Raw genomic sequence first — 23278 nt, 5'->3', positions numbered from 1 at the left:
CCGAGTCTGCCTATGCTGCGGCATGGGAGATTTTGGAGGAGAGATACGGAAATCCATTCACCGTTGCAAAGGCATATAGAGACAAGCTTCAAGCATGGGCCAAGATTGGACCTAAAGACAGCACTGAGCTAAGAGAGTTTGTCGACTTTCTCCGGAGCTGCGAAGCCACCATGGTCCATGTCAAGGCACTTGAGATCCTCAATGACTGTAATGAGAATAGGAGGATTCTTGCAAAGTTACCGGACTGGCTAACCGCAAGATGGAACCGGAGAGTCATGGAAATGGAGGAGCAGAGTGGCCAGTTCCCCTCCTTCAGCCAATTCATGAAGTTTCTGATAAGAGAAGCGAAAATAGCCTGTAACCCAGTTACATCGTTGCAAGCGCTAAAGCAAGGTGAAACTGAAAAGCCAAAGCAACAAAGACAACAAAATGTTAAAGCAAAGACATTGACTACATCTTCTAATGAAGAGACTGTGAAAACGTGTGTCTTCTGTAAGAAGAATGGGCATACCTTGCACATATGCAGGAAGTTTGCAGAGAAAGACGTTCCAGATAGAGTGAAGTTTGTTCAAGCTGAAAAGCTATGCTTTGGGTGCCTCAAGCCAGGTCATCTCTCAAAGAGCTGCAACAGTAGGAGTGTTTGTGACACATGCAACAAGCGGCATCCTACCTGTCTGCACGAGGAGAGAGATCAAGGAGAGCAAAAGGCACCACAAGTTAAGCAAAGCCAAGCTCAAGAGAAGTCAAATAACCAAAAGCAAGAAAAGAATAAACCAAAACCTCAAGCAGCACAACCTAAAGAAACTGCTACAGCTTCTACTCTACGAGTCATCCAGGATGAAGCTACTGTGCAAACAGCTGCAATAATTCCTGTCTGGCTATCGTCCGCCTCTCAGCCAGCACAAGAGGTGCTTGTATATGCACTGTTAGATTCCCAAAGCGACACAACTTTCGTGCTAAGTGAAGTAGCTGATGCTTTGGAGGCAGATAAAGAACAAGTCAAGTTGAAGCTCTCTACTATGACGTCAAGAACCACAGTAGTTAATTCTCAGCGAGTAAAGAACCTGAATGTTCGAGGCTTTTACTCCAGCAAAAGAATCAGCTTACCACCATCCTACACGCGTGACTTTATTCCAGCCAACAAAACTCACATACCAACTGGCGAAACTGCAAAGGCTTGGTCGCACCTAGAGCACCTCCAAGATGAAGTAGCCCCTCTGCAGGACTGTGAGGTAGGCTTGCTCATCGGCTACAACTGCTCAGAAGCGCTACTGCCAAGAGAAATTGTGTCTGGACAAGAAAATCAGCCCTATGCACAACGCACAGATCTCGGATGGAGTATTGTCGGCCATGGGAATCCCTGCGTAGAGTATGGAGATGCAATTGGAATTAGTCACCGCATAGTAGTGAGACAAGTGACGCCAAGAGTCGACTCTTCTCTCAATCTGAAGACAGAAGTTCATTATGTGAACAGATCCAAAGTCAAGGAAATTACCCCTTCAGACATCATTAAAGTCCTTGAATTAGACTTCTCAGAAAGAGCTAGAGAAGAGGATATTGTGTCTCAAGATGATCTTAAGTTCCTGTCTAAATTGAGAGAAAACATAAGACAGAAAGACGATGGTCACCTTGAAATGCCATTGCCGTTCAGAGAAGAAAGACCAAAGCTACCCAACAATAAAATATGTGCAGTACATCGCTTACAGTGTCTTGAAAGGAAGTTAAGAAAAAATGAAGCATACTACAAAGACTATGTGAATTTTATGACTGACATCATTTCACGTGGTGATGCAGAGAAGGTCCCGGAAGAATAAATTGAGAACAGTCCCGCTTGGTATATTCCGCACCACGGAGTTTATCATCCACACAAACCGGGGAGAATACGGGTGGTATTTGACTGTTCAGCCAAGTTTCAAGAAACATGTCTCAATGACCATCTGCTCACTGGACCTGACCTGACGAATACACTGGTGGGTGTCTTGTGCAGATTTCGAAAGGGCTTAGTCGCAGTGATGTGCGACATTGAAAGGATGTTTCATCAATTTCACGTGAAAGTCGAAGACCAAGATTACCTACGATTCCTTTGGTGGGAGAGCGGTAACTTGGAAAGCAAGCCATCTACCTACAGAATGAAGGTCCACCTGTTTGGTGCGGCTTCGTCCCCTGGTTGTGCCAACTTTGGCCTGAAACACCTGGCAGCTCAAGGGCAGGGTCAGTACGGCGAAGACACCATACGCTTCATTCAAAGAAATTTCTATGTAGATGATGGGCTCGCGAGCGTTCCCACAGAAAAGGAGGCCATTCATCTTGTGAAGGAATCAAGCGAACTTTGCCAAGCAGGCAAGTTAAGACTACACAAGTTTGTTTCTAACAATGAGAAAGTGATGGAATCCATTCCAGAAGAGGAATGTGCTGTAATCAAAGATCAAGACATGGCTTTGAGTCTGCCTCACATGGAAAGAGCGCTAGGAGTAGAGTGGTGCATCACGTCCGATTCGTTCAAGTTCAGAATTCAAGTAAAGTCCAATCCATCGACAAGAAGAGGTGTGCTCTCTACTGTAGCCTCAGTCTATGACCCGTTGGGATTCATGGCGCCCTTCGTCCTCCTTGGAAAGCAGATTCTCCAGCAGATGTGCAGAGAAAAGATCGGCTGGGACGAAGAGCTGCCAGAAAGCCTAAGACCTCAGTGGGAGTCTTGGATTAGAGATCTACCCAACTTAGCTGACATGGAAGTCAGAAGATGTTACTTACCTACGAATTTCGGGAACATCAAGAAGTATGAACTTCACCACTTCTGTGACGCAAGTACCTCAGGATATGGTGTATGTACTTACCTTCGAGCTGTTGACGAATCCGATGAAGTCCATTGCAGTTTAGTGATGGGAAAGTCACGAGTTTCGCCAACCAAAGTCATGACGATACCAAGACTTGAGCTGTCTGCGGCAGTAGTTGCAGTTCGAGCCAGCGACATGCTTCGAAGCGAGCTGGAAATCCAAGACCTGAAGGAATACTTCTGGACGGATTCCACAGTCGTTCTTGGCTACATAAACAATAACGCCAAAAGATTCCAAGTATTCGTAGCCAATCGAATACAGAGAATCAAGTCAAGCACAAAGCCTGAGCAATGGGCCTATGTTGCATCTGAGGACAATCCGGCAGATCATGCTTCGCGAGGGTTGACTGCAGAGCAACTTAAGACATCCAACTGGTTCTCTGGACCGAAGTTTCTTTGGCACAAAGAATTACCTGTCCGAGAATGCAAGGTGGGAGAAGTTAAAGATGATGATCCTGAGCTTCGTAAGGCTGTAGTGTTTAACACTAAGGCAAAAGAAGACCGATCGTTACTGGACCGCCTTGAGAAGTTTTCCGACTGGTCAAGGGTAGTACAAGCAGTTGCCAGATTGAAACGACGAGTCAAAGAACACAAAGGTGTGAAACAAAGAACGAATGAGAGTACAAGTTTAGAAGAAAGGAAGGAAGCAGAAATTGCTATCATCAAGCTAGTCCAAGAGGAAGCGTTCCCAGATGAGATAAAGAGCTTGAAAGTAAGGGAAGTTATAGCCAAGACCAAGTACAGCAACCTGAACAAGTTAAGTCCAGTGGTGGATGAAGACGAAGTGCTAAGAGTGGGAGGACGCTTAAGTCAAGCCACGTTACATCCACACATAAAGCATCCAGCTATACTTCCGAAGAACAGCCACATATCAGCTCTACTTATCAAGCATTTCCACGAAAAGGTTCATCATCAGGGACGTGGACTGACTTTGAACGAACTGCGAGCTAACGGATGGTGGATCCTGGGAAGTAGTAGCGTAGTATCGTCACACATCTTCAAATGTGTCAAGTGTCGAAAGTACAGAAGATGTACTGAGGAACAAAAGATGGGTAACTTACCTCAAGACAGAATGGAAACGACCCCTCCGTTCACCTACACCGGCATAGATTGCTTCGGCCCTATCTATGTAAAAGACGGGAGAAAAGAGGTTAAAAGATATGGACTTTTATTCACCTGTCTATGTTCAAGAGCTATTCACATAGAAGTGCTCGACGACATGATCACTGATGCGTTCATCAATGCTCTAAGAGCGTTCATTGCCATAAGAGGAAATGTTCGTCAACTTAGAAGCGATCAAGGAACCAACTTCATCGGCGCAAGGAGAGAGTTCACAGAACTCATGAAAGGAATGGAAGGAGAAAGAGTCAAGGCTCTAGGATGTGAATTTCTAATGAATCCCCCAGCGGCAAGCCACATGGGTGGCGTCTGGGAAAGACAAATCAGAACAATAAGGAGTGTTCTCACTGCCATTCTCGACGAGTCAGCACAAAGATTGGACAGCTCCTCTCTAAGAACTTTCTTATATGAAGTGATGGCAGTTGTCAATAGCAGACCACTCACCGTTGAACATTTGAATGACCCATCTGCACCCGAACCTTTGACCCCGAACCACATTCTCACGATGAAGTCCACTATTATCCTTCCTCCACCTGGACAGTTCGTCAAAGAAGACCTGTATCTTCAAAAGAGGTGGCGCAAAGTTCAATATTTGGCCAATGAATTTTGGATTCGTTGGAAAAAAGAATACCTACTAAGTTTACAACCAAGACAAAAATGGCAGAAGAACAGAAGAAACATGAAAGTGAACGACATCGTGCTTTTGCAAGATGAGCAAGCACCACGAAACGAATGGAAGCTGGCCAAAATAGCAGAAGTCTATCCAGAGTCAGATGATAGGGTGAGAAAAGTCAGATTGCTGGTTAGTGACACCACATTCGATGGCAAGGGTAAACCCACAACTAAAACAGTGTTTCTTGATAGACCCATACACAAGCTTGTGACCTTAATTGAAGCAGATTAAGATGCTTAATGTTTCCATCATTCCTTGTTGAGTGGTAAAGTTTGATAATGTTTAAGAGTGACTTGCAACAGTCTTTAAGTATTGAGAAATCCCACAGTAAGATTGGTGCGATTTGATGGGAGTGTAACTGTTGCTATTTTTATTTTCATATTCATGTAAGATTTCTTTTCATTTTGTATAAGAAACTCATTTTGAGAATTATTAGATTTTTGTCATTTTTCCATGCTTTTATTATGAAAGTCAAGGGTACTTTTATTTTGACACCTACGTTGCTGCTAGGCTGCCTGTAGCGTTTGTCTGACGGCAGAGAGTTGTGAACATGGTCACTTCGTGTGAACAGCTAAGATGTGATAGACAAGTTGATATCAAAAGAACATAGCATAAACTACAGTGAAGACTGAAGATAGAAGACCTACAGATTTCCTTTCATAGCATGCAGCCAACGAGGTATTTATTTGTCTTTATTTTCGTTATGAATCTTTGTACTTGAGACTTTAAAGTTTGCTAATGTGAACTGTAATACTGTGTATTGCCAGTTTCACGGTTTGCGGAGGTCCTTGGATGGTTGTGGAGAGTTGGAGAGACGACGGAGACTTCAATAAACCCGTAAAAGGAACACTTGCGTCTGCACATGCTTGGGAGGGAGTCATATGCTGTGTGAGGACATGAAGAAGATGGAGGGCTGATGGAGCTGTGACTCAGTCCAGGACGAGGAGCAGCTCTGTCAATCTGAACTTTGTTTCCTGTTTAACATCGAAGCCTCAGTTAAAACCTGCTCCACATTTGAAAACATCAAAGTTTTTAGTTGTAAAATATTTCTTGGCTCCTCAGACTTTGCTGATGTTTCTCCAACTCTTCCTCTGATTCTGTTCACAAAAATAATCCTGCAGATGAGCTCTCAGCGTCCCGTTTAGCTGATTCAACACAATGTGTCCCCGTCATATAGTTTAACATGGTCCAAGTTTAAATTTGATCATAATAGCACTGACAATAAAACTTAACCTGTGAGGAAATATTCAGGCACCTGGTAAAAACAAAAACCTGCCACACTCTGACCTCTAAATACCCCCAGAATCAAAAACTCATTATAGTTCTTTATTTTCTTATTCCCTCTAACTTTGTGCATATAAAGTTGTTTAATTTGCCATTTAAGTTAACTTACTGAATAAAAGATGTAATATTTACCATTTACAATGTGTTCTTGCCAAGAATCAGGACTTTTATTTGGAGCCTGGTCACATTTTATTAATTTCCTAAATGTGCTCTGTACTCTGATTCTTTGCACTCACTACTATTTTTTTTATAAACCAGTATTCCTTCACAGATTAATGTTGAGGCAGACGTGTTTCAGGCAGGTCAGAAGACAACATAGGCCGTTTGTCCGTTACATCCGGATGGTACCTGAATGCAGCATCACCGTCTCTTTGTTCCAGACTTTATTGAACCAAACTGCAGAAAATGAATCCACCATGTTTGTTTCTCTGTCTGCAGAGTTTAATGTAGTAAAAGTGAAACTCTCGCCAAAATGCAACCTGGGCTGTTTTTGTGAATATATGAGTCAAACCTTTGTTTAAAAGCCTAATTACAACTAAAGTGCCATTTTTAAGATTTACCGTATCGTATTTACCGGGTCAAACTCATTTTCAATGGGAGTGCTACGGGCACTTTTACGATAGCATCCAAATCTCTATTTTTAAAACAGTAAGAAGTCTGGACACAACATGAAACTGTGCTGGTAGCATCACCAGGGTCTCTACACATGAACACCAGCACTGACAACAATGTTTGTGTACACAGAGTTACTAAAAAGAAAGTTTTTGAACAACTCATGTTAGAGTGAAATACCACCGTGATAAATACAAATCCTGTCTGTATCAGTTTGTCAGAGCAGCTACGTCACTGAGTCCTTTCTGAAAATGTTACTTAAAATGATTAAAGCTGATTATCCAAGTTTAAAGGAACCACTTGGCCATTTAATGTCTTAAATGACAAAAAAAAAGGTACTTCTGTGGATGTACAGAAATTAAAAATATACTTGTTAAGCTTTTTCATGATCGGTGCAGGAAGTCATCGTCTTCTTCCACAGGAGCCATTCTGAAGTGAAGTCATGTTGCATCTTTACAACACAACAGGTCCAAAGTTTAGAACAAAACTGATGCTCACACACAGATTTCGTTCAATTAGAAGTTTACTGATACACATCTTTATTTTTTCCTTTTTGTAAGACATCAGGCACTTCTGGAGTGTTGACAGACATCTGTGTGCATTGAAAGCTGCTCTTTACAGGCACCCGTTGATGGTAAATGCTAGAAAGCGAGTTTGAAGCGATACCATCTTCCACAGAGTAAAAATGGTCCTAAAAAAAAAAAAGACCCAAACTTCAGCATTTTGATCTTTTTTGGTGTGTAACCTTCAGTGTAACGTCGTGAGGAGGCGCTCAGTGGCTGTGGGCGGCCTTGTCAAACAGAGCCTTCAGCTGCTCCTGGGAGGTCGCCTCCTTCTGCTGCATCAGGTCAGCGTGGCCTTTGGTGACGCCCCAGCTGTCGGGCGTCGACATCGAGGGACAGAGGGGACGTCCGGACGCAGGCTTCAGCGTCTCCCAATAGTCACGACGGGCCCTGCGCAGAGGAAGACGTTGTCAGGTTATTGGCAGGACTTTGTGTTAAAGATACAATGAAAGGACAGGAGTCTCACCTGGCTCGGACCCAGGGCTTGGTGTGCAGGGCCAGGCCGCTGCCCCAGTTGCCGTGCTTCTCGGAGCCGGCGGGCAGGAAACCCCTCTCAGGCGCCAGCTCCTCAGCCAGCGCCCGGGTGTGATAGGGCTCAAACCCACAGCAGCCTCCGATGAAACGGATGCCGGCGTTGTACGCTTCCCGGGCGTATTTCTGCATGTCCCATCTGGTCAGGATCCTCGGCTCCAGACCTGTCGGACATCGCACCAGGGGATTAATGTGTTGGACTGAAGGAACTAAAGGACAAGTTCCTCCAAAAATGAGAATTCAGTCATCATCCCCTCACCTCCGGCTGACACGTCATAGCCCACAAAAAAAAGTTTCTGGTAGCATTCTTGTGACAAAACAAACAAAAAAAAATCTGATGACTACGACAGTTCACCTGACTTTATATCATCAGGAGGGAGGAGATGATGACTGGACTGTTTCTTTAGACGTTGAGGTGTGTGTCTACATACTGAAGGGGAACTCGGGCAGGTCGATGAAGCCCTGGTGGCCGCAGTCAGGAGTGTGGTACGCCAGCGGCTGGATCATGAAGTGAGCCTTCAGCCCGGCCTTCTTCACGCCCTCCATCATCAGCTTCACGGTCTTCAGACACGTCGCCGGGTCGAAGTGGCAGTTAATGCCCACGATGTGAGCTCCTGTGAGGGGAGACGTGGACTTCCATCAGCTCTCAAATGATCAGACTTCTGGAGAATTTTTGTTTGGCAGTTTGTTTTCAGGCGTATTTTAATGTTAAACTTGCAGCCTTTAAATTTTATGAGTGTTTGATTAGTTGTATAAATAAAAAAGACAGTTATTAGAATTGATTATTCAAAAAGTGTCTTACCAACGATATCGTCCACTGACGTGTCAGATGTGGAGCGGACGTCTTTAAACTGATCCATTTAAAGTTACTGTCCTTTGTGTTGATGGACGTTTAAACCAGATGATATTTTTACAGACTAGAGCCACGAGAGCTGAGCATCTGTTTTACGTTGCTTTGAATCAACTCCAGGACAAAGTTTCCTGTTGGTCACTACAGTTTATATTAAAGACTTTTCCTGCTCCTCGTCTTTAATCACCACGCTGACAACATTTACTTTTCACATCGAGTTCATCGTCTGTTGAATCCGCGTGAATCCTTCTGTAAAAACATTGTTTCCCCTGCAGTGTAAAGACGTGTTTGTCATGTTTCCACTGAGTGGCGCCAAAGTCACGAGTTTAACCCGGACAGTTCAAACCTCCACAGCAGCAGCAGGGAGGATCTCAGCTTCTCACCTGTCAGGTGTTTCTGTTCTGGACGTTTGTGCCGATTAATAAACATTTAACTAGTTAGCCTGAGAAAACATCAGTAAACTTGTTATAGAAGAAAATAATTGAGTTAAAGTCATCAACGGGGATGTTTCATGATATCTGTTCATTATTCACCATTTTCTGTCCTATATCTTTATAAATTATTCATACTATGAACACTTCAGCAGCTCTTACAGACAAACTCTCCATTTATAGAAGATTTTATTACCAGACACATGGAGAAAATTGTTTTTTTAATGGCTGCTGACAGCATTTTCTGTTTTGTGAAGATAATCACTGACTCTTAATATGTCAGCAATACGTAACAAGAAGTTTGAACCCGTCTTTACCCAATGTTCACATTGCTATCTTACAGACTGCTCCTTTAACATCGCAGTCAGACGTGTCCCCCCTCAGGCTGAGAGCTCTGAACCATGTTTCAGTTGGTGTCATGAGATAAAGAGAAACCCTGAGGAGGTTGTTGCGTCACATTTTCCGGCTCGTCAGGCTCTGGATGTTTAAACAGACAGTGAACTGAGACGTTGTCGTACCGGCGTTGACGAGTCTGACGGCACAGTCTCCGGGGCTGACTCGGTTCAGATCTCCATCAGGTCCGATACACAGAGACGCAGCCACGGGCTTCCCGCTGGTCTTCAGGACTTGGACCGCCCACTCGGCCTCTTCCACGTGCTCGAAGTACTGCAACACAACACAACGCACACATCGAGTCAACTGAAATATTCTGGAAAGATGGAGCTGAATTTATTGAGAACAAAGCAAGATATCCATAATGCTGATGTGATCGTTTTTAAAGCTGCTTTTTTAATCAAAAACTGATCACAGCTTGTTTCTGTCGCCCCCAAGTGGCCAAAACAGGAAGTTGCATTAGATTTAAAGTGTGACAGCCGCCACAGAGAGCTGCAGGGATCTAAGACCTGAGGTCACTACGCACCTCTGCGATCAGGAAGTCCACATCTTTCTTGACGAAGACCTCGATCTGTCTCATGAAGATGGCCTTGACCTCATCCTCGCTCTTGCAGCTCAGGTAGGAGGGCGTCTGAGAGACTCCGCCCGCCACCAGAGCATCTCCCTCATTGGCCACCTCCCTGGCCAGGTCACAAGCTGCCTCGTTGATCTGCTGCCCCTGTAGGTCAGAAAGGTGGAGGAGAGTCAGAGGCATCTGAGCACAGGTGTGAAACAACTCAATCAGGACACATTTCAGACCCACTGAACGGGTCACAACATCACCAGACTCCCTTAACAAATCGCTTGATTTTAAGAGTTGATGCAGGAGGAGAAACTTATCAAACTTTGTGAAACTGCTACAACAAATTCTAAGTTGTTGTTTCTTTCTTGTAAGATCAGCATTAAATCAAACATGAAGTTGTTTCCTTTAAAAAAAAGTGTTTGACAGCTTCACCAGCTGGTCTGCTTCTGATCCAGCAGCTGAGTCTTTCAACTGATTTCACAAATTAACACTCAGTTTATGAAAGAAAACATTTTATCAAAAAGATACCAGTTTTACACGTGCAGTAAAAAAGGATCGGCTACTTCTTTGCCATTATTTGAGAAAATCACCAGACTCCCTTTAAAAAAAATACGTAATTTAGTGTGTTGTTGAGTTAGAAGCCACTTTGCAAACTAAAAGACACGCTGTCTCTGACTCGGTCTTCATTATTCGGGCCTTCTTGTAAATTCGGCATGTGTCACACATTCAGTTTGAGTGCACTTCAGTTCACGCTGCTGCTGCTGCAGGTTGGGTTGATGCCAGCGCTGTGCCATCCTCTCCGAGTCAGGATGAAGCTCGACAGCAGCTGCAGTCACGCACACACACACACACACACACACACACACACTGCGGTACTCACGGTGAAGCGCTGTTTGTTGCCTCTGTTCTCCAGTTTGTCGTCGCTGGCGTAGAAAGTGAAGGTCTGCATGACGTTGGCTCCCGCACGCAGGAACTCGCGGTGCAGCTGACGCACTGAAACCACAGGAGCGCACGTTAATCCCGCAGCTGCAGGCTGAAGCACACACAGACTGTGAATAAAGGACGGCGTGCAGCAGCAGCAGTACCCGCTTCAGGGTGCTCGGCTGCGGCTTCAGGTGTCCACGGTCCTGCTTTGACGTAGCCTCTCTTCTCCAGGGCGAAGACGAAGCCTCCGTCCCCGATCACGACCTCTCCCGCATCCAGACGCTCCAGGATTCCCTGCGGGAGAGTAAAAGTTGCGTAAAAGTTTGTGACATTTTGCCATTTGTGTGTTGAAACTAATTGAAAAGAACTTAATTTAGCGTGAGAAGGTGTGCAGACAGACGGCTGAACGTGTGAGTCCTGCTCACCTTCTTCTCTCCAGCTGGTGCCATGATTCCTGCAGCAGTGATCCCCGCTCGGCTCTCTGACGGCGGAAAGGATGTGCGCTTGCCATCAGGCCGGATTTATAATGTGCGGCTCCTGATGTCACCGCAGCACCGCCTGCCTCCCGCACGGCTCGTCCTTCTCTGTTCCTCACGCACAAGACAATACGGAAGCTCATCAGGTCCAGAACAAACGCAAGGAAGTCAAAATGAGTCACATGATCTTATAGTTTGAAATTATGACATTTGTTTACTTTATCTGACTAATGATTTCAACAGTTGTACTTAATTGATCTTTTAAAACAACTTTTATTTTGTAACTTTCACTTTTTATCTATAAAATTATGACTTTTACAGTTTTAACTGATGATTTTATGTCTCATTTACTCAGTTTAACTCGTGATTTGAGTGTTTATGTCACAATTGTTTTAATCTTTTACTTTATTTAGCAATAAAAATGACTTTCATCTCATGATTTTGACTTAATTTATCTCATATGATACATTTGATCTCATATTTCTAATTGATGGTGTTGACGTCAGTATGATGACTCTATATGATATATTGATTTTTATACTTAAGACCCTTTCTACTAAATCTATATGTCGATTTGTCTAGTTTTTACTCTATTTATGGTTTTATTTTTTACCTTTTATCTCATAATTTCTAAATGTGTTGGAAGACGTCTTCAAACATGTAAGAAATATTGTCAGAAGGTCTGAGACTGTATTCACCAAGACTTTTATCTTAGCGTACTCCTAAAAATGGACTAAAAATGTTTGTGTAGGAATCGTTTTTTAAAAGTAATTCACAAAGCCACTGAGACCAACTGTTAGTTATGAAAACACTGAACTCCTAAACTAGAAGCAACTCTGCTGCTCTGGATGACGTCATGTTATAAGGACGCACTTAGAAGCGGTGACAGCTGATTGGCTGTTGAGTGACAGGGCAGATCAATGAAAACTCATTTAGTGTTGCCAAACATTTGAACTCCGGCGTTGTTGGATTGTTTCGGTTGGTTGGGGACGTTATTGCGTCTGTCACCAGCTCAACCACAACTTCAGTCCCTTCACGGTCCATCCGACATCGTTTTAATAATTCGCTGTCATTTAATGTCTCCAGAACATTCAGCTGTCACCAGGTCTTAGTGAGTTAAGAGTCCTCTGGACTACTTCTCAGGTCTCCCAGACTCAGGTGCTACTTTCAGGCCTAACTGACAACACAACTGACACGCCCATTATTCTTTGTGAATAAGGGCCCTGGAGCGGAGATTATTAAGAACACAACACAAAGTTCATTTTCGTGGTGATCCGGTTTTGTAATCCTCTCTCGAGTCACTCCAGAGCAGAAAAGGTTAAACCAACGTCAGATACTGTTTACAGGTGATGCGTCTCATGTTGAGCTGCTGCAGCAGGTGAGAAGCAGGACGGTGACATGTGAGCAACATGAATATTTCCTGGTGATACTGGACGTGTACAACTGAACATGCTGAATCTGATCTGACAGACAGGTTCTGTGTTTGTGTGCCATGAGGTAGAAAAACTGGTTTCATACCAGATTCTTTCACAGGTGGGATTATAAAGACTTTCCCTCAGGGAAACAAGTCGAAACAAGACAAACAGCTTAAAGCACTGAAGAGGGAGTGTGATGGACAACCTGGCAAGAAATTACTAGAATATGGGCTGTTGTGTAGTATAGTGGTTAACTGAAAGAAGTGTATCCATGGCGGGACGGAGAGACTGGACCTGAAATTAGAGTTATTGTAATCCAGCTGGACCATAATAAACCATATTTAGCTATTTTGACAAAGTTGTTCAAGCTGTTTGACTAATGACAGTTTAGTGGTCACGAAACAACTCGGGGTTGGCCAATGACATGAGAGTTTGAAATTTGAATTTGTGTTGGAATGTATGTTAACAACAAGATGGTGATGACAGCACAGCATCTTCATATCTGAATCAAACACGTGGTCAACACAGAGTCCACCGCTCCTCGTTCAGCTGTAGTCCTGCAGCCAGTCCGCCAAGAACTTCAGGGTCTGTCTAGTAAAGACATGATGGAGACAGGTCTGTGTAAAGATGGAGACAAGTCTGTGTAAAGATGGAGACAGTTCTGTGTAGAGATGATGGAGACAGGTCTGTGTAAAGATGGAGACAGTTCTGTGTAAAGATGGTGGAGACAGGTCTGTGTAAAGATGATGGAGACAGGTCTGTGTAAAGATGGTGGAGACAGGTGTGTGTAAAGATGATGGAGACAGTTCTGTGTAAAGATGGAGACAGGTCTGTGTAAAGATGGAGACAGGTCTGTGTAAAGATGATGGAGACAGGTCTGTGTAAAGATGGTGGAGACAGGTCTGTGTAGAGATGATGGAGACAGGTCTGTGTAAAGATGGAGACAGGTCTGTGTAAAGATGATGGAGACAGGTCTGTGTAAAGATGATGGAGACAGGTTAACATTTATTTTACTTTCTCAATAAATTACTTTTCAGCTCGTTGCTTCACCATCCTAACACGTCGTCCACCACCACATCTTGTTACAATAACAGCTCCAAAAAATGAATCCTAAAAGTCAGGTGGAGACAGGTCTGTGTAAAGATGGAGACAAGTCTGTGTAAAGATGGAGACAGTTCTGTGTAGAGATGATGGAGACAGGTCTGTGTAAAGATGGAGACAGGTCTGTGTAAAGATGATGGAGACAGTTCTGTGTAAAGATGGAGACAGGTCTGTGTAAAGATGGAGACAGGTCTGTGTAAAGATGATGGAGACAGGTCTGTGTAAAGATGGTGGAGACAGGTCTGTGTAAAGATGGAGACAGGTCTGTGTAAAGATGATGGAGACAGGTCTGTGTAAAGATGATGGAGACAGGTCTGTGTAAAGATGATGGAGACAGGTCTGTGTAAAGATGTGATGGAGACAGGTCTGTGTAGAGATGATGGAGACAGGTCTGTGTAAAGATGGAGACAGGTCTGTGTAAAGATGATGGAGACAGGTCTGTGTAAAGATGATGGAGACAGGTCTGTGTAAAGATGGTGGAGACAGGTCTGTGTAAAGATGGAGACAGGTCTGTGTAAAGATGATGGAGACAGGTCTGTGTAAAGATGTGATGGAGACAGGTCTGTGTAAAGATGATGGAGACAGGTTAACATTTATTTTACTTTCTCAATAAATTACTTTTCAGCTCGTTGCTTCACCATCCTAACACGTCGTCCACCACCACATCTTGTTACAATAACAGCTCCAAAAAATGAATCCTAAAAGTCCAAAACTAAGAAGAAAAAACTTACTCTCCACACTTGCAGCAGTCTGCAGCTCTCTTGGTCTACATATCCATAGTGAGGACTTCTGTAATCAAGCCAAGATCAACACACCACAAAGAGTCCTGGCAACCGATGGAATGTGAGGCTGAGGGGAGGAGGCTGTCCTTAATGAACCGAGGAGTCTGGAGAGAAACACTGTGGGCTGCATGAACCAGACCATACTTATATAATGTTCAAACTAAAGTGTCCAAAGTTTGTGTCCAGGAGGATCTGACCTAAACTCTTGTTCACAAACTGGTTTATATCTCTGTATACCTCAGGAGGAACACCATGTTTGTGTCTCACGAAGGGGTTGGAATGTGCAGTAAAGATAAAATGTGTAATATTTCGACATGAAAATGTCAGAAAACAATTTGACATTTGTTCTATATGTTGTTGAGTTGTCAGGGTTAGTTCTTACATTATCCAAATGTTTCAACAATGTTCAAACCGGAGAAATCCGCAAGTTTACTCGAGGTATTGCTGCATTTCATCTGGTCTGCTGTCGTGAATCTCTGTGTCATATTAACATTTTCAGGTCAAACTCATTTTCAATGGGAGTGCTACAGGCACTTTTATCATAGCATCAAAATCTCTATTTTTAAAACAGTAAGAAGGCTCGACTGTCCTCCAGGTTACGTCTCATTCTGAGATCGACTCTTCTCCACTGGCAGGACGGCGGCGAGTGGAACAAGCTACTGCTAACATGAGTTGTTCAAAAACTTTCTTTTTAGTAACTCTGTGTACACAAACATTGTTCTCAGTGCTGGTGTTCATGTGTAGATACCCTGGTGATGCTACCAGCAAAGTTTCATGTTGTGTCGAGACTTCTTACTGTTTTAAAAATACAATATACATTCCCATTTGATACAAAAGGGCTGTCTGTAGTTTCTGCAGAGATGTTTACGATCTGCTGAATACAGATACAAGTGCAACAGTAACCTCGGCATGACAGAACAGGATGCTTTTATTTCTTTTACTTGGACTTAATCAAATTGTCTTTCTGTGTTTTTACATTCTCTGTTCTGCCTTCTTGTTTTAACACACTTTCAAATCGGCTTCTTTGTGTTTGGCTCGACTTTATTCTGTAATATTGTCTTGCTGAGTTTCAAAGCACTTTGAAAACTCTCTTTTTAAAGGTGTTATGCAAAATAAGTTTATTATTATTATTATCATAATTAAAGTAATATTGAACATAATAAACTTAACTTTGCGTTGACATGTTAGCGTTCTGTGCAAAACTTAAATACCTCTTGAGGGGTAAAATGTGTTCTGACCTCAAGAAAGACTGTCTGACATTTTCCATACATTACTTTACACCTACTACACACTACAAAATAAAGCTATTTGCACAAGAATTTTATTTTTTCTTATTTCTTTATTTTTTAAAAATTCAAATTCAAATTTCCAAATGATTATTTTAAAAATTGTGGGGGAACCGGAGCACCCGGAGGAAACCCACAGAGGCCTGGGGAGGACATGTTGACCCCACACAGACGGCACACATACAGCTCAGAGCTACTGACACAGTGTGGGGAACATTTCTGACTGGAGAGATGTCGGCACTTTGGCTGACAGCTCGTCTTCCAGATTAGCTCCCCGTACAATGTCTGCAAGTTATATGTGTGCTGCTGTTGGAGGTAACGGTGATGTACTGCCCCCCTCATGCCCCTTTTTTTTTTCTAAAAATCAAATCCAAATGTAAACAAATGTTTTGAAAATTGTGGGGGAACCGGAGCGCCCGGAGGAAACCCACAGAGGCCTGGGGAGGACATGTTGACCCCACACAGACGGCACACATACAGCTCAGAGCTACTGACACAGTGTGGGGAACATTTCTGATTAGCTCCCCCTACAATGTCTGCAAGTTATATGTGTGCTGCTGTGGGAGGTAACGGTGATGTACTGCCCCCCTCATGCCCGACCACAGGTGACATGTGGTATCTACTGGCTGTCCACAGAAGAGAAGTCTGCAGTTTGATGGTTGATGACAAATTTTACAGCTTGAGTTGTTGAAGCCATCACATTCCAATTGTCTCTCTCTGTTTTTTTTTTTTTAAATTCAAATCCAAATGTAAACAAATGTTTTGAAAATTGTGGGGGAACCGGAGCGCCCGGAGGAAACCCACAGAGGCCTGGGGAGGACATGTTGACCCCACACAGACGGCACACATACAGCTCAGAGCTACTGACACAGTGTGGGGAACATTTCTGATTAGCTCCCCCTACAATGTCTGCAAGTTATATGTGTGCTGCTGTGGGAGGTAACGGTGATGTACTGCCCCCCTCATGCCCGACCACAGGTGACATGTGGTATCTACTGGCTGTCCACAGTAGAGAAGTCTGCAGTTTGATCAACTCAAGCTCATGTTTCGATGAGCAAAGGTGACAGCTTGCATCTTATTTCTTAGACATCAACCGTTGGAAAAAGTCAGATATTCTCTTCCAGAAAGATTTTTTTGTTGTGACTGGGAGATTCTTCCAAGAGTCAAGCTGTTGAAGATCCGGTGGTATTAAGGGGAGCGCCCAGTCATCACACAGGTCGTCATCCTCAAAGTCTAGTGACAAGTCAAAATCTTCAATGGCCGGTGCAGTGGAGGTGGACGCCTGCTGGTCCCACAGCTTCGCCTCGGAGTCTGGAGTCACATTAAACTTTCTAAGGGCCGGTGCAGTGGAGGTGGACGCCTGCTGGTCCCACAGCTCAAAGTCTGGAGTCACATTAAACTTTCTAAGGGCCGGCGCAGTGGATGTGGACGCCTGCTGGTCCCACAGCTTCGCCTCAAAGTCTGGAGTCACATTAAACTTTCTAAGGGCCGGCGCAGTGGATGTGGACGCCTGCTGGTCCCACAGCTCAAAGTCTGGAGTCACATTAAACTTTCTAAGGGCCGGTGCAGTGGATGTGGACGCCTCTTGGTCCCACAGCTTCGCCTCAGAGTCTGGAGTCACATTAAACTTTCTAAGGGCCGGTGCAGTGGATGTAGACGCCTGCTGGTCCCACAGCTCAAAGTCTGGAGTCACATTAAACTTTCTAAGGGCCGGTGCAGTGGATGTAGACGCCTGCTGGTCCCACAGCTCAAAGTCTGGAGTCACATTAAACTTTCTAAGGGCCGGCGCAGTGGATGTGGACGCCTGCTGGTCCCACAGCTTCGCCTCAAAGTCTGGAGTCACATTAAACTTTCTAAGGGCCGGCGCAGTGGATGTGGACGCCTGCTGGTCCCACAGCTCAAAGTCTGGAGTCACATTAAACTTTCTAAGGGCCGGTGCAGTGGATGTGGACGCCTCTTGGTCCCACAGCTTCGCCTCAGAGTCTGGAGTCACATTAAACTTTCTAAGGGCCGGCGCAGTGGAGGTGGACGCCTGCTGGTCCCACAGCTCAAAGTCTGGAGTCACATTAAACTTTCTAAGGGCCGGTGCAGTGGATGTGGACGCCTCTTGGTCCCACAGCTTCGCCTCAGAGTCTGGAGTCACATTAAACTTTCTAAGGGCCGGCGCAGTGGAGGTGGACGCCTGCTGGTCCCACAGCTCAAAGTCTGGAGTCACATTAAACTTTCTAAGGGCCGGTGCAGTGGAGGTGGACGCCTCTTGGTCCCACAGCTTCGCCTCAGAGACTTGTGTCTCGTCCGAGAGTTTAGGGTACGGTGCGGTGGTGATGGACTCCTGCTGGTCACACAGCTTCACCTCAGAGAGTTTAGGGTACGGTGCGGTGGTGATGGACTCCTGCTGGTCACACAGCTTCACCTCAGAGACTTGAGTCTCGTCTGAGAGTTTAGGGTATGGTGCAGTGGTGATGGACTCCTGCTGGTCACACAGCTTCACCTCAGAGACTTGAGTCTCGTCTGAGAGTTCAGGGTACGGTGCGGTGGTGACGGACTCCTGCTGGTCACACAGCTTCACCTCAGAGACTTGAGTCTCGTCCGAGAGTTCAGGGTACGGTGCGGTGGCGACGGACTCCTGCTGGTCACACAGCTTCACCTCAGAGACTTGAGTCTCGTCCGAGAGTTTAGGGTACGGTGCGGTGGCGATGGACTCCTGCTGGTCACACAGCTCCTCCTCAAAGTCTGGAGACCAGTCAGTCAGTTTATAGAATGCTGCAGTAAAGTTGTACAGCCGCTGGTCACACCGCTCCTCCTCATCAAAGTCTAGAGGCGCGTCAAGCTGTTGAAGAGCTGGTGATATTAAGGGGAGCCCCCACTCATCACACAGGTCGTCGTCCTCAAAGTCCAGAGACAAATCAAAATCTTCAAGGGCCAGTGCAATGGAGGTGGACGCCTCTTGGTCACACAGCTTCACCTCAGAGACTTGAGTCTCGTCCGAGAGTTCAGGGTGCGGTGCAGTGGCGACGGACTCCTGCTGGTCACACAGCTTCACCTCAAGGACTTGAGTCTCGTCCGAGAGTTCAGGGTATGGTGCGGTGGCGATGGACTCCTGCTGGTCACACAGCTTCACCTCAGAGACTTGAGTCTCGTCCGAGAGTTTAGGGTATGGTGCGGTGGCGACGGACTCCTGCTGGTCACACAGCTTCACCTCAGAGACTTGAGTCTCGTCCGAGAGTTTAGGGTATGGTGCAGTGGCGACGGACTCCTGCTGGTCCCACAGCTTCACCTCAGAGACTTGAGTCTCGTCCGAGAGTTTAGGGTATGGTGCAGTGGTGACGGACTCCTGCTGGTCACACAGCTTCACCTCAGAGACTTGAGTCTCGTCCGAGAGTTCAGGGTGCGGTGCAGTGGCGACGGACTCCTGCTGGTCACACAGCTTCACCTCAAGGACTTGAGTCTCGTCCGAGAGTTCAGGGTACGGTGCAGTGGCGACGGACTCCTGCTGGTCACACCGCTTCCCCTCATCAAAGTCTAGAGGCGCGTCAAGCTGTTGAAGAGCCGGTGATATTAAGGGGAGCCCCCACTCATCACACAGGTCGTCGTCCTCAAAGTCCAGAGACAAATCAAAATCTTCAAGGGCCCGTGCAATGGATGTGGACGCCTCTTGGTCCCACAGCTCCTCCTCAGAGACTTGAGTCTCGTCCGAGAGTTCAGGGTGCGGTGCAGTGGTGACGGACTCCTCCTGGTCACACAGCTTCACCTCAGAGACTTGAGTCTCGTCCGAGAGTTCAGGGTGCGGTGCGGTGGCGACGGACTCCTCCTGGTCACACAGCTTCACCTCAGAGACTTGAGTCTCGTCCGAGAGTTCAGGGTGCGGTGCGGTGGCGACGGACTCCTGCTGGTCACACAGCTTCACCTCAGAGACTTGAGTCTCGTCCGAGAGTTCAGGGTACGGTGCGGTGGCGATGGACTCCTGTTGGTCACACAGCTTCACCTCAGAGACTTGAGTCTCGTCCGAGAGTTCAGGGTACGGTGCGGTGGCGACGGACTCCTGCTGGTCACACAGCTTCACCTCAGAGACTTGAGTCTCGTCCGAGAGTTCAGGGTGCGGTGCAGTGGTGACGGACTCCTGCTCACATGGCTTCTGCTTCGGGACTTTAGATTCTCTCAAGACCTCGAGCTCTGCGGAGAGCTCAACGTTGAAAGAGATCTGAATATTAAGCTGTTTTTCAAGCTCCTCCAGCTGTCTCTTATAATATTCTTCCTTTTCGGTCATCTTGTGACGGAGGCAAGTCCACTCAGCATTAACGCTGTCAAGCAGCCCCACGCATTTCAGCAATGAGTTTTTGTGAGCCTTGGCTTCCTCGTCGAGCTCCTGCTTGAGAGTTTCAGCGTGTTGTTTCACCGTCATGATTTCAGTTTCATACCATCCGCTGATATCATGGTGTGGCACATGGATTGTGTCCAGTTTTTCTTGGAGAAGTTTGTTCTTCAGCTTCGCCACCTGGAGCTCAGCTCTAAGAAGCTCATTCTCCACCTGGAGCTCAGCTCTAAGAAGCTCGTTCTCGATCTCGGCGTCAGTTTGAGACATCTGCCTGGTGTTAGCTCTCAACTGAGTGGCTGTCTTTGGATCGCTAACAGTTTCGTCACCGCTGCTTTTTAACCGCTTCTCTATCTCTGAGGTAATTTCTTTTACCCTGTTGGGAGGGATTTCAGGCACATGTATCGGCCTTTTCTGGCTCGACTCTGTGTCTTCGACCTCTTGATGAAGACCTTGCCAAGATGTTTCTCTGTGGTCGTCCTTAGAGTCCATTTTATATATAAAATGGATAATCTATATAATCTGACTCTGAAAAATGCTGTTGTCAAAGAATTGTCTGTATCAGACGTCTTTCTCTTAACACTTCTCGATGTGTTCGTGCTCTCACGTTTCGCAGCTGTGTCAGTGGTAGACTAAGAGCTGGACTGAAGAGATTTTGTCCTGTTGACCTGCTGTTAAATCAGACTCACCAGAATGTTGCTTTGATGGAATGGAGGTTCTGTTAGGCTTTGATTCTGTTGCTTCGATTCTATTGGCTGGATGCTATTGGTTTGATTCTATTGGTTTGATTCTGTTGCTTTGATCTCAAACACACACATGCACGCACATGCACGCGCACACACACGTACGCACGCACACAGACACACACACATCTGATTCCTTGTCTAACAGCACACAGTGGAGAACCAACAAATCTCTTACAGATGTTTCAGTAACCAAATAAAAAATGGCTGGGCAAAGAATTGTTCGGTCTTAAATCCACTTTATTTTTATATTTTTATTGTATTTATTTATTTTTTTGCTGTCCCTGCTCGCAGCTTGTCTGGTGCTAACAGAACAAGTATGAAATATAAAGTACCTGTCAAACACATCTCTTACGCTGATCACTAATAAATATGACACCTGTTTCATCAGCTCTATGTGGTTTTTACATACAAGAAATAAAAAATAAATAAGAATGCCAATCCATCTGAACATCTGTTACGATGTGATGGAACATGTTGGATCCCTGGAGGCGACACTGTGGAGTGAACTTGGCTCTGACCCGTCGGGTCATGGACACGGAACCTCTGAGGGTATCCAGAGGTGTCTGGGTCCTTTGAGTCCTCTGGGACGCGAGGTGGGACCCCCATGGATCAGACTCGTTTAACTTTAAATCAAATGTTACTACTTTTTGAGAAACGTTGTGTTATGTAGGTTTTTGTTTTCTTACATGTTGTTGCATTTTGACCCCTCAGGGCCACCGTAGTTTTGGGGGCTTCCTTAAAGTAAACTCAGCAGCCTGCTGAAGACACGCCACGTGTTGCTGTATGACTTTAAACACTTCAGTCAAGTGGATTCAGTAACTCCAGATCAGTTTCACTCTCCGTCAGATCAATCAGATCAATCAGATCAATCAGATCAATCAATCAGCTGTTCGTACTCAAATCAGAGCTTCAGTTTGGGTAACGCTGCTCCTGAGTTCATCTTTAGATGAATCAGTTAAAAAAATTTTTTAATCAGATCATCTGTGAAGTTTTGAGTTTCGATTTGTTTCTCTGTGTTTCAGCAGCTGGAGATAAACGTCCGGTTCAGACCTGCTGCAGCTGATCCAGGTGAGTTCCAGGTTGTGTTGCAATGAAAAGGCTCAAGGACCAAACAGAGATAAATGTGTCAGTGTGGTTCGCTCAGACCGGATCAAACCGGTCCGCTCCTCTGACACTGAACACAGATTACATGATCCAGACACAAACAAACGGTGCAACAGAAAGGTTTGCATCAGTGTTCATATGTATATTTATGTTTTTTATGTTAAAAGTTTATCAGTTTCTGATTAAATATCTGCAGAACTGAGGACATTCATTGTGTTTACCACTAATTAGCAAATGTTAGCATGTTAGCCAGCTAACTGAAGACGGTAAACTTAGTAAACAAATTGATGTGACTTTATTTACACACGTTTTAATCTAAAATCTTCACTGTAGCTGCGAAGCTAAAAGTGTCGAGGGTGTAAATAAAGTCTTTCTCAATAGATTTACTTTTACTCGAGTTTGTCTTTGGGAACTTTTCTCAACATCCCATGTTATTAATAATGACACTAATGTGACTCACAGTGTCCATTTTACTGCTGAACCAGCACTTTCACGTCCTCTGATGTAAAGGAGCAGTCTGAAGTTTTGGTGCAGAAATGTTGATGAGCAGAGAAAAGATCCTCACTGACTAATAAACAAAATAATAATCAAACTCTTTTTGTCTTCATGACTGAACAAACAAACTGACCTTAAAGAGGTTATTAAAACAACATACTGTTTTACTTTGTTTACATGTGGCGGACCCTGCCACCTTTCTAGCTTCAAACAGTGTTCTTATTTTGAGTTTGTATTGTTTAAAACTACATATTGCCCCTTTAAGTACAACACTGAAGTAAAAGTACTTACTTACACAACATCATTGCCGATATGTGCCGGTATGAAAACTTTATTTTAAGAGATTATACAAACACATTTCCCCGTCTGCAGGACATCTGATTCTGATTCTGATATAATGCAGAAAAAGATGATTGAGTTGATTTTGAATTATTACTTTCTCAGTGAAGTTTGATGTTAAACTGTAAAATACTGTGCTGTGTGTTTTTCAACTGATCTCTGCTCAAAAATTACATTTTGTCGTTGTCACATCGGCATCAAACCCCAAAAATCCCTTTTTGAACTTTTAGATTTTTTTCAGCCTTTTTAAAATTCTTTTTTTTCCCCCCTACTTCTGTTTTAAAGGTGCACTACGTAGTTTAATCAACAAACTTTCTATGCTGAATAAACTAATTGACAGCTTCATACCGCATTACTTTGTTTACATGTGGCGGACCCTGCCACCTTTGCTCTGGGACCTTGTTTTCCTCTAAAAGCAGCTTGTTTATTCACTGATGGAAACAGTTT

At 44.7% G+C, this 23278-nt stretch overlaps 3 protein-coding genes across 8 annotated transcripts; 1 reads left to right on the top strand and 2 right to left on the bottom strand.

Moving 5' to 3' along the window:
- The first annotated feature begins 195 nt into the window (after positions 1-195).
- LOC119030142 lies at positions 196-7226 on the top strand. The gene is made up of 2 exons (XM_037117530.1): positions 196-5303; positions 5393-7226. Exon 1 carries the CDS (start codon positions 2013-2015, stop codon positions 4854-4856), a length of 2844 nt encoding a protein of 947 aa, XP_036973425.1. The 5' UTR covers positions 196-2012; the 3' UTR covers positions 4857-5303; positions 5393-7226.
- On the bottom strand, positions 7027-11368 carry LOC119030143 (betaine--homocysteine S-methyltransferase 1-like). Its single transcript, XM_037117531.1, has 8 exons — positions 11201-11368; positions 10937-11069; positions 10732-10844; positions 9816-10007; positions 9415-9562; positions 8047-8229; positions 7551-7779; positions 7027-7474 (listed from the first exon to the last, which is right to left on the bottom strand). The coding sequence occupies exons 1-8, from the start codon at positions 11222-11224 to the stop codon at positions 7294-7296; spliced, it is 1203 nt and encodes a 400-aa protein (XP_036973426.1). The 5' UTR covers positions 11225-11368; the 3' UTR covers positions 7027-7293.
- Positions 11369-16196: 4828 nt separating this feature from the next.
- LOC119030198 lies at positions 16197-20798 on the bottom strand. Of its 6 annotated transcripts, none has more exons than XM_037117610.1 (3): positions 19569-20798; positions 18249-19328; positions 16197-18188 (listed from the first exon to the last, which is right to left on the bottom strand). In XM_037117610.1, the coding sequence occupies exons 1-3, from the start codon at positions 20637-20639 to the stop codon at positions 16911-16913; spliced, it is 3429 nt and encodes a 1142-aa protein (XP_036973505.1). In that variant the 5' UTR covers positions 20640-20798; the 3' UTR covers positions 16197-16910. The 6 variants fall into 6 exon arrangements, with proteins under 6 accessions (XP_036973505.1, XP_036973506.1, XP_036973508.1 ...); XM_037117611.1 differs by having other exon boundaries at positions 16197-18167; positions 18228-19331; positions 19572-20798; XM_037117613.1 differs by having other exon boundaries at positions 19647-20798.
- Between the last annotated feature and the right edge of the window lie 2480 nt (positions 20799-23278).

Source organism: Acanthopagrus latus, chromosome 12, assembly GCF_904848185.1.
Source record: "Acanthopagrus latus isolate v.2019 chromosome 12, fAcaLat1.1, whole genome shotgun sequence".
Lineage (NCBI taxonomy): Eukaryota > Metazoa > Chordata > Actinopteri > Spariformes > Sparidae > Acanthopagrus > Acanthopagrus latus.
Note: the sequence above shows the minus strand (reverse complement) of the source record. Positions and strands in the feature narration are given on the sequence as shown.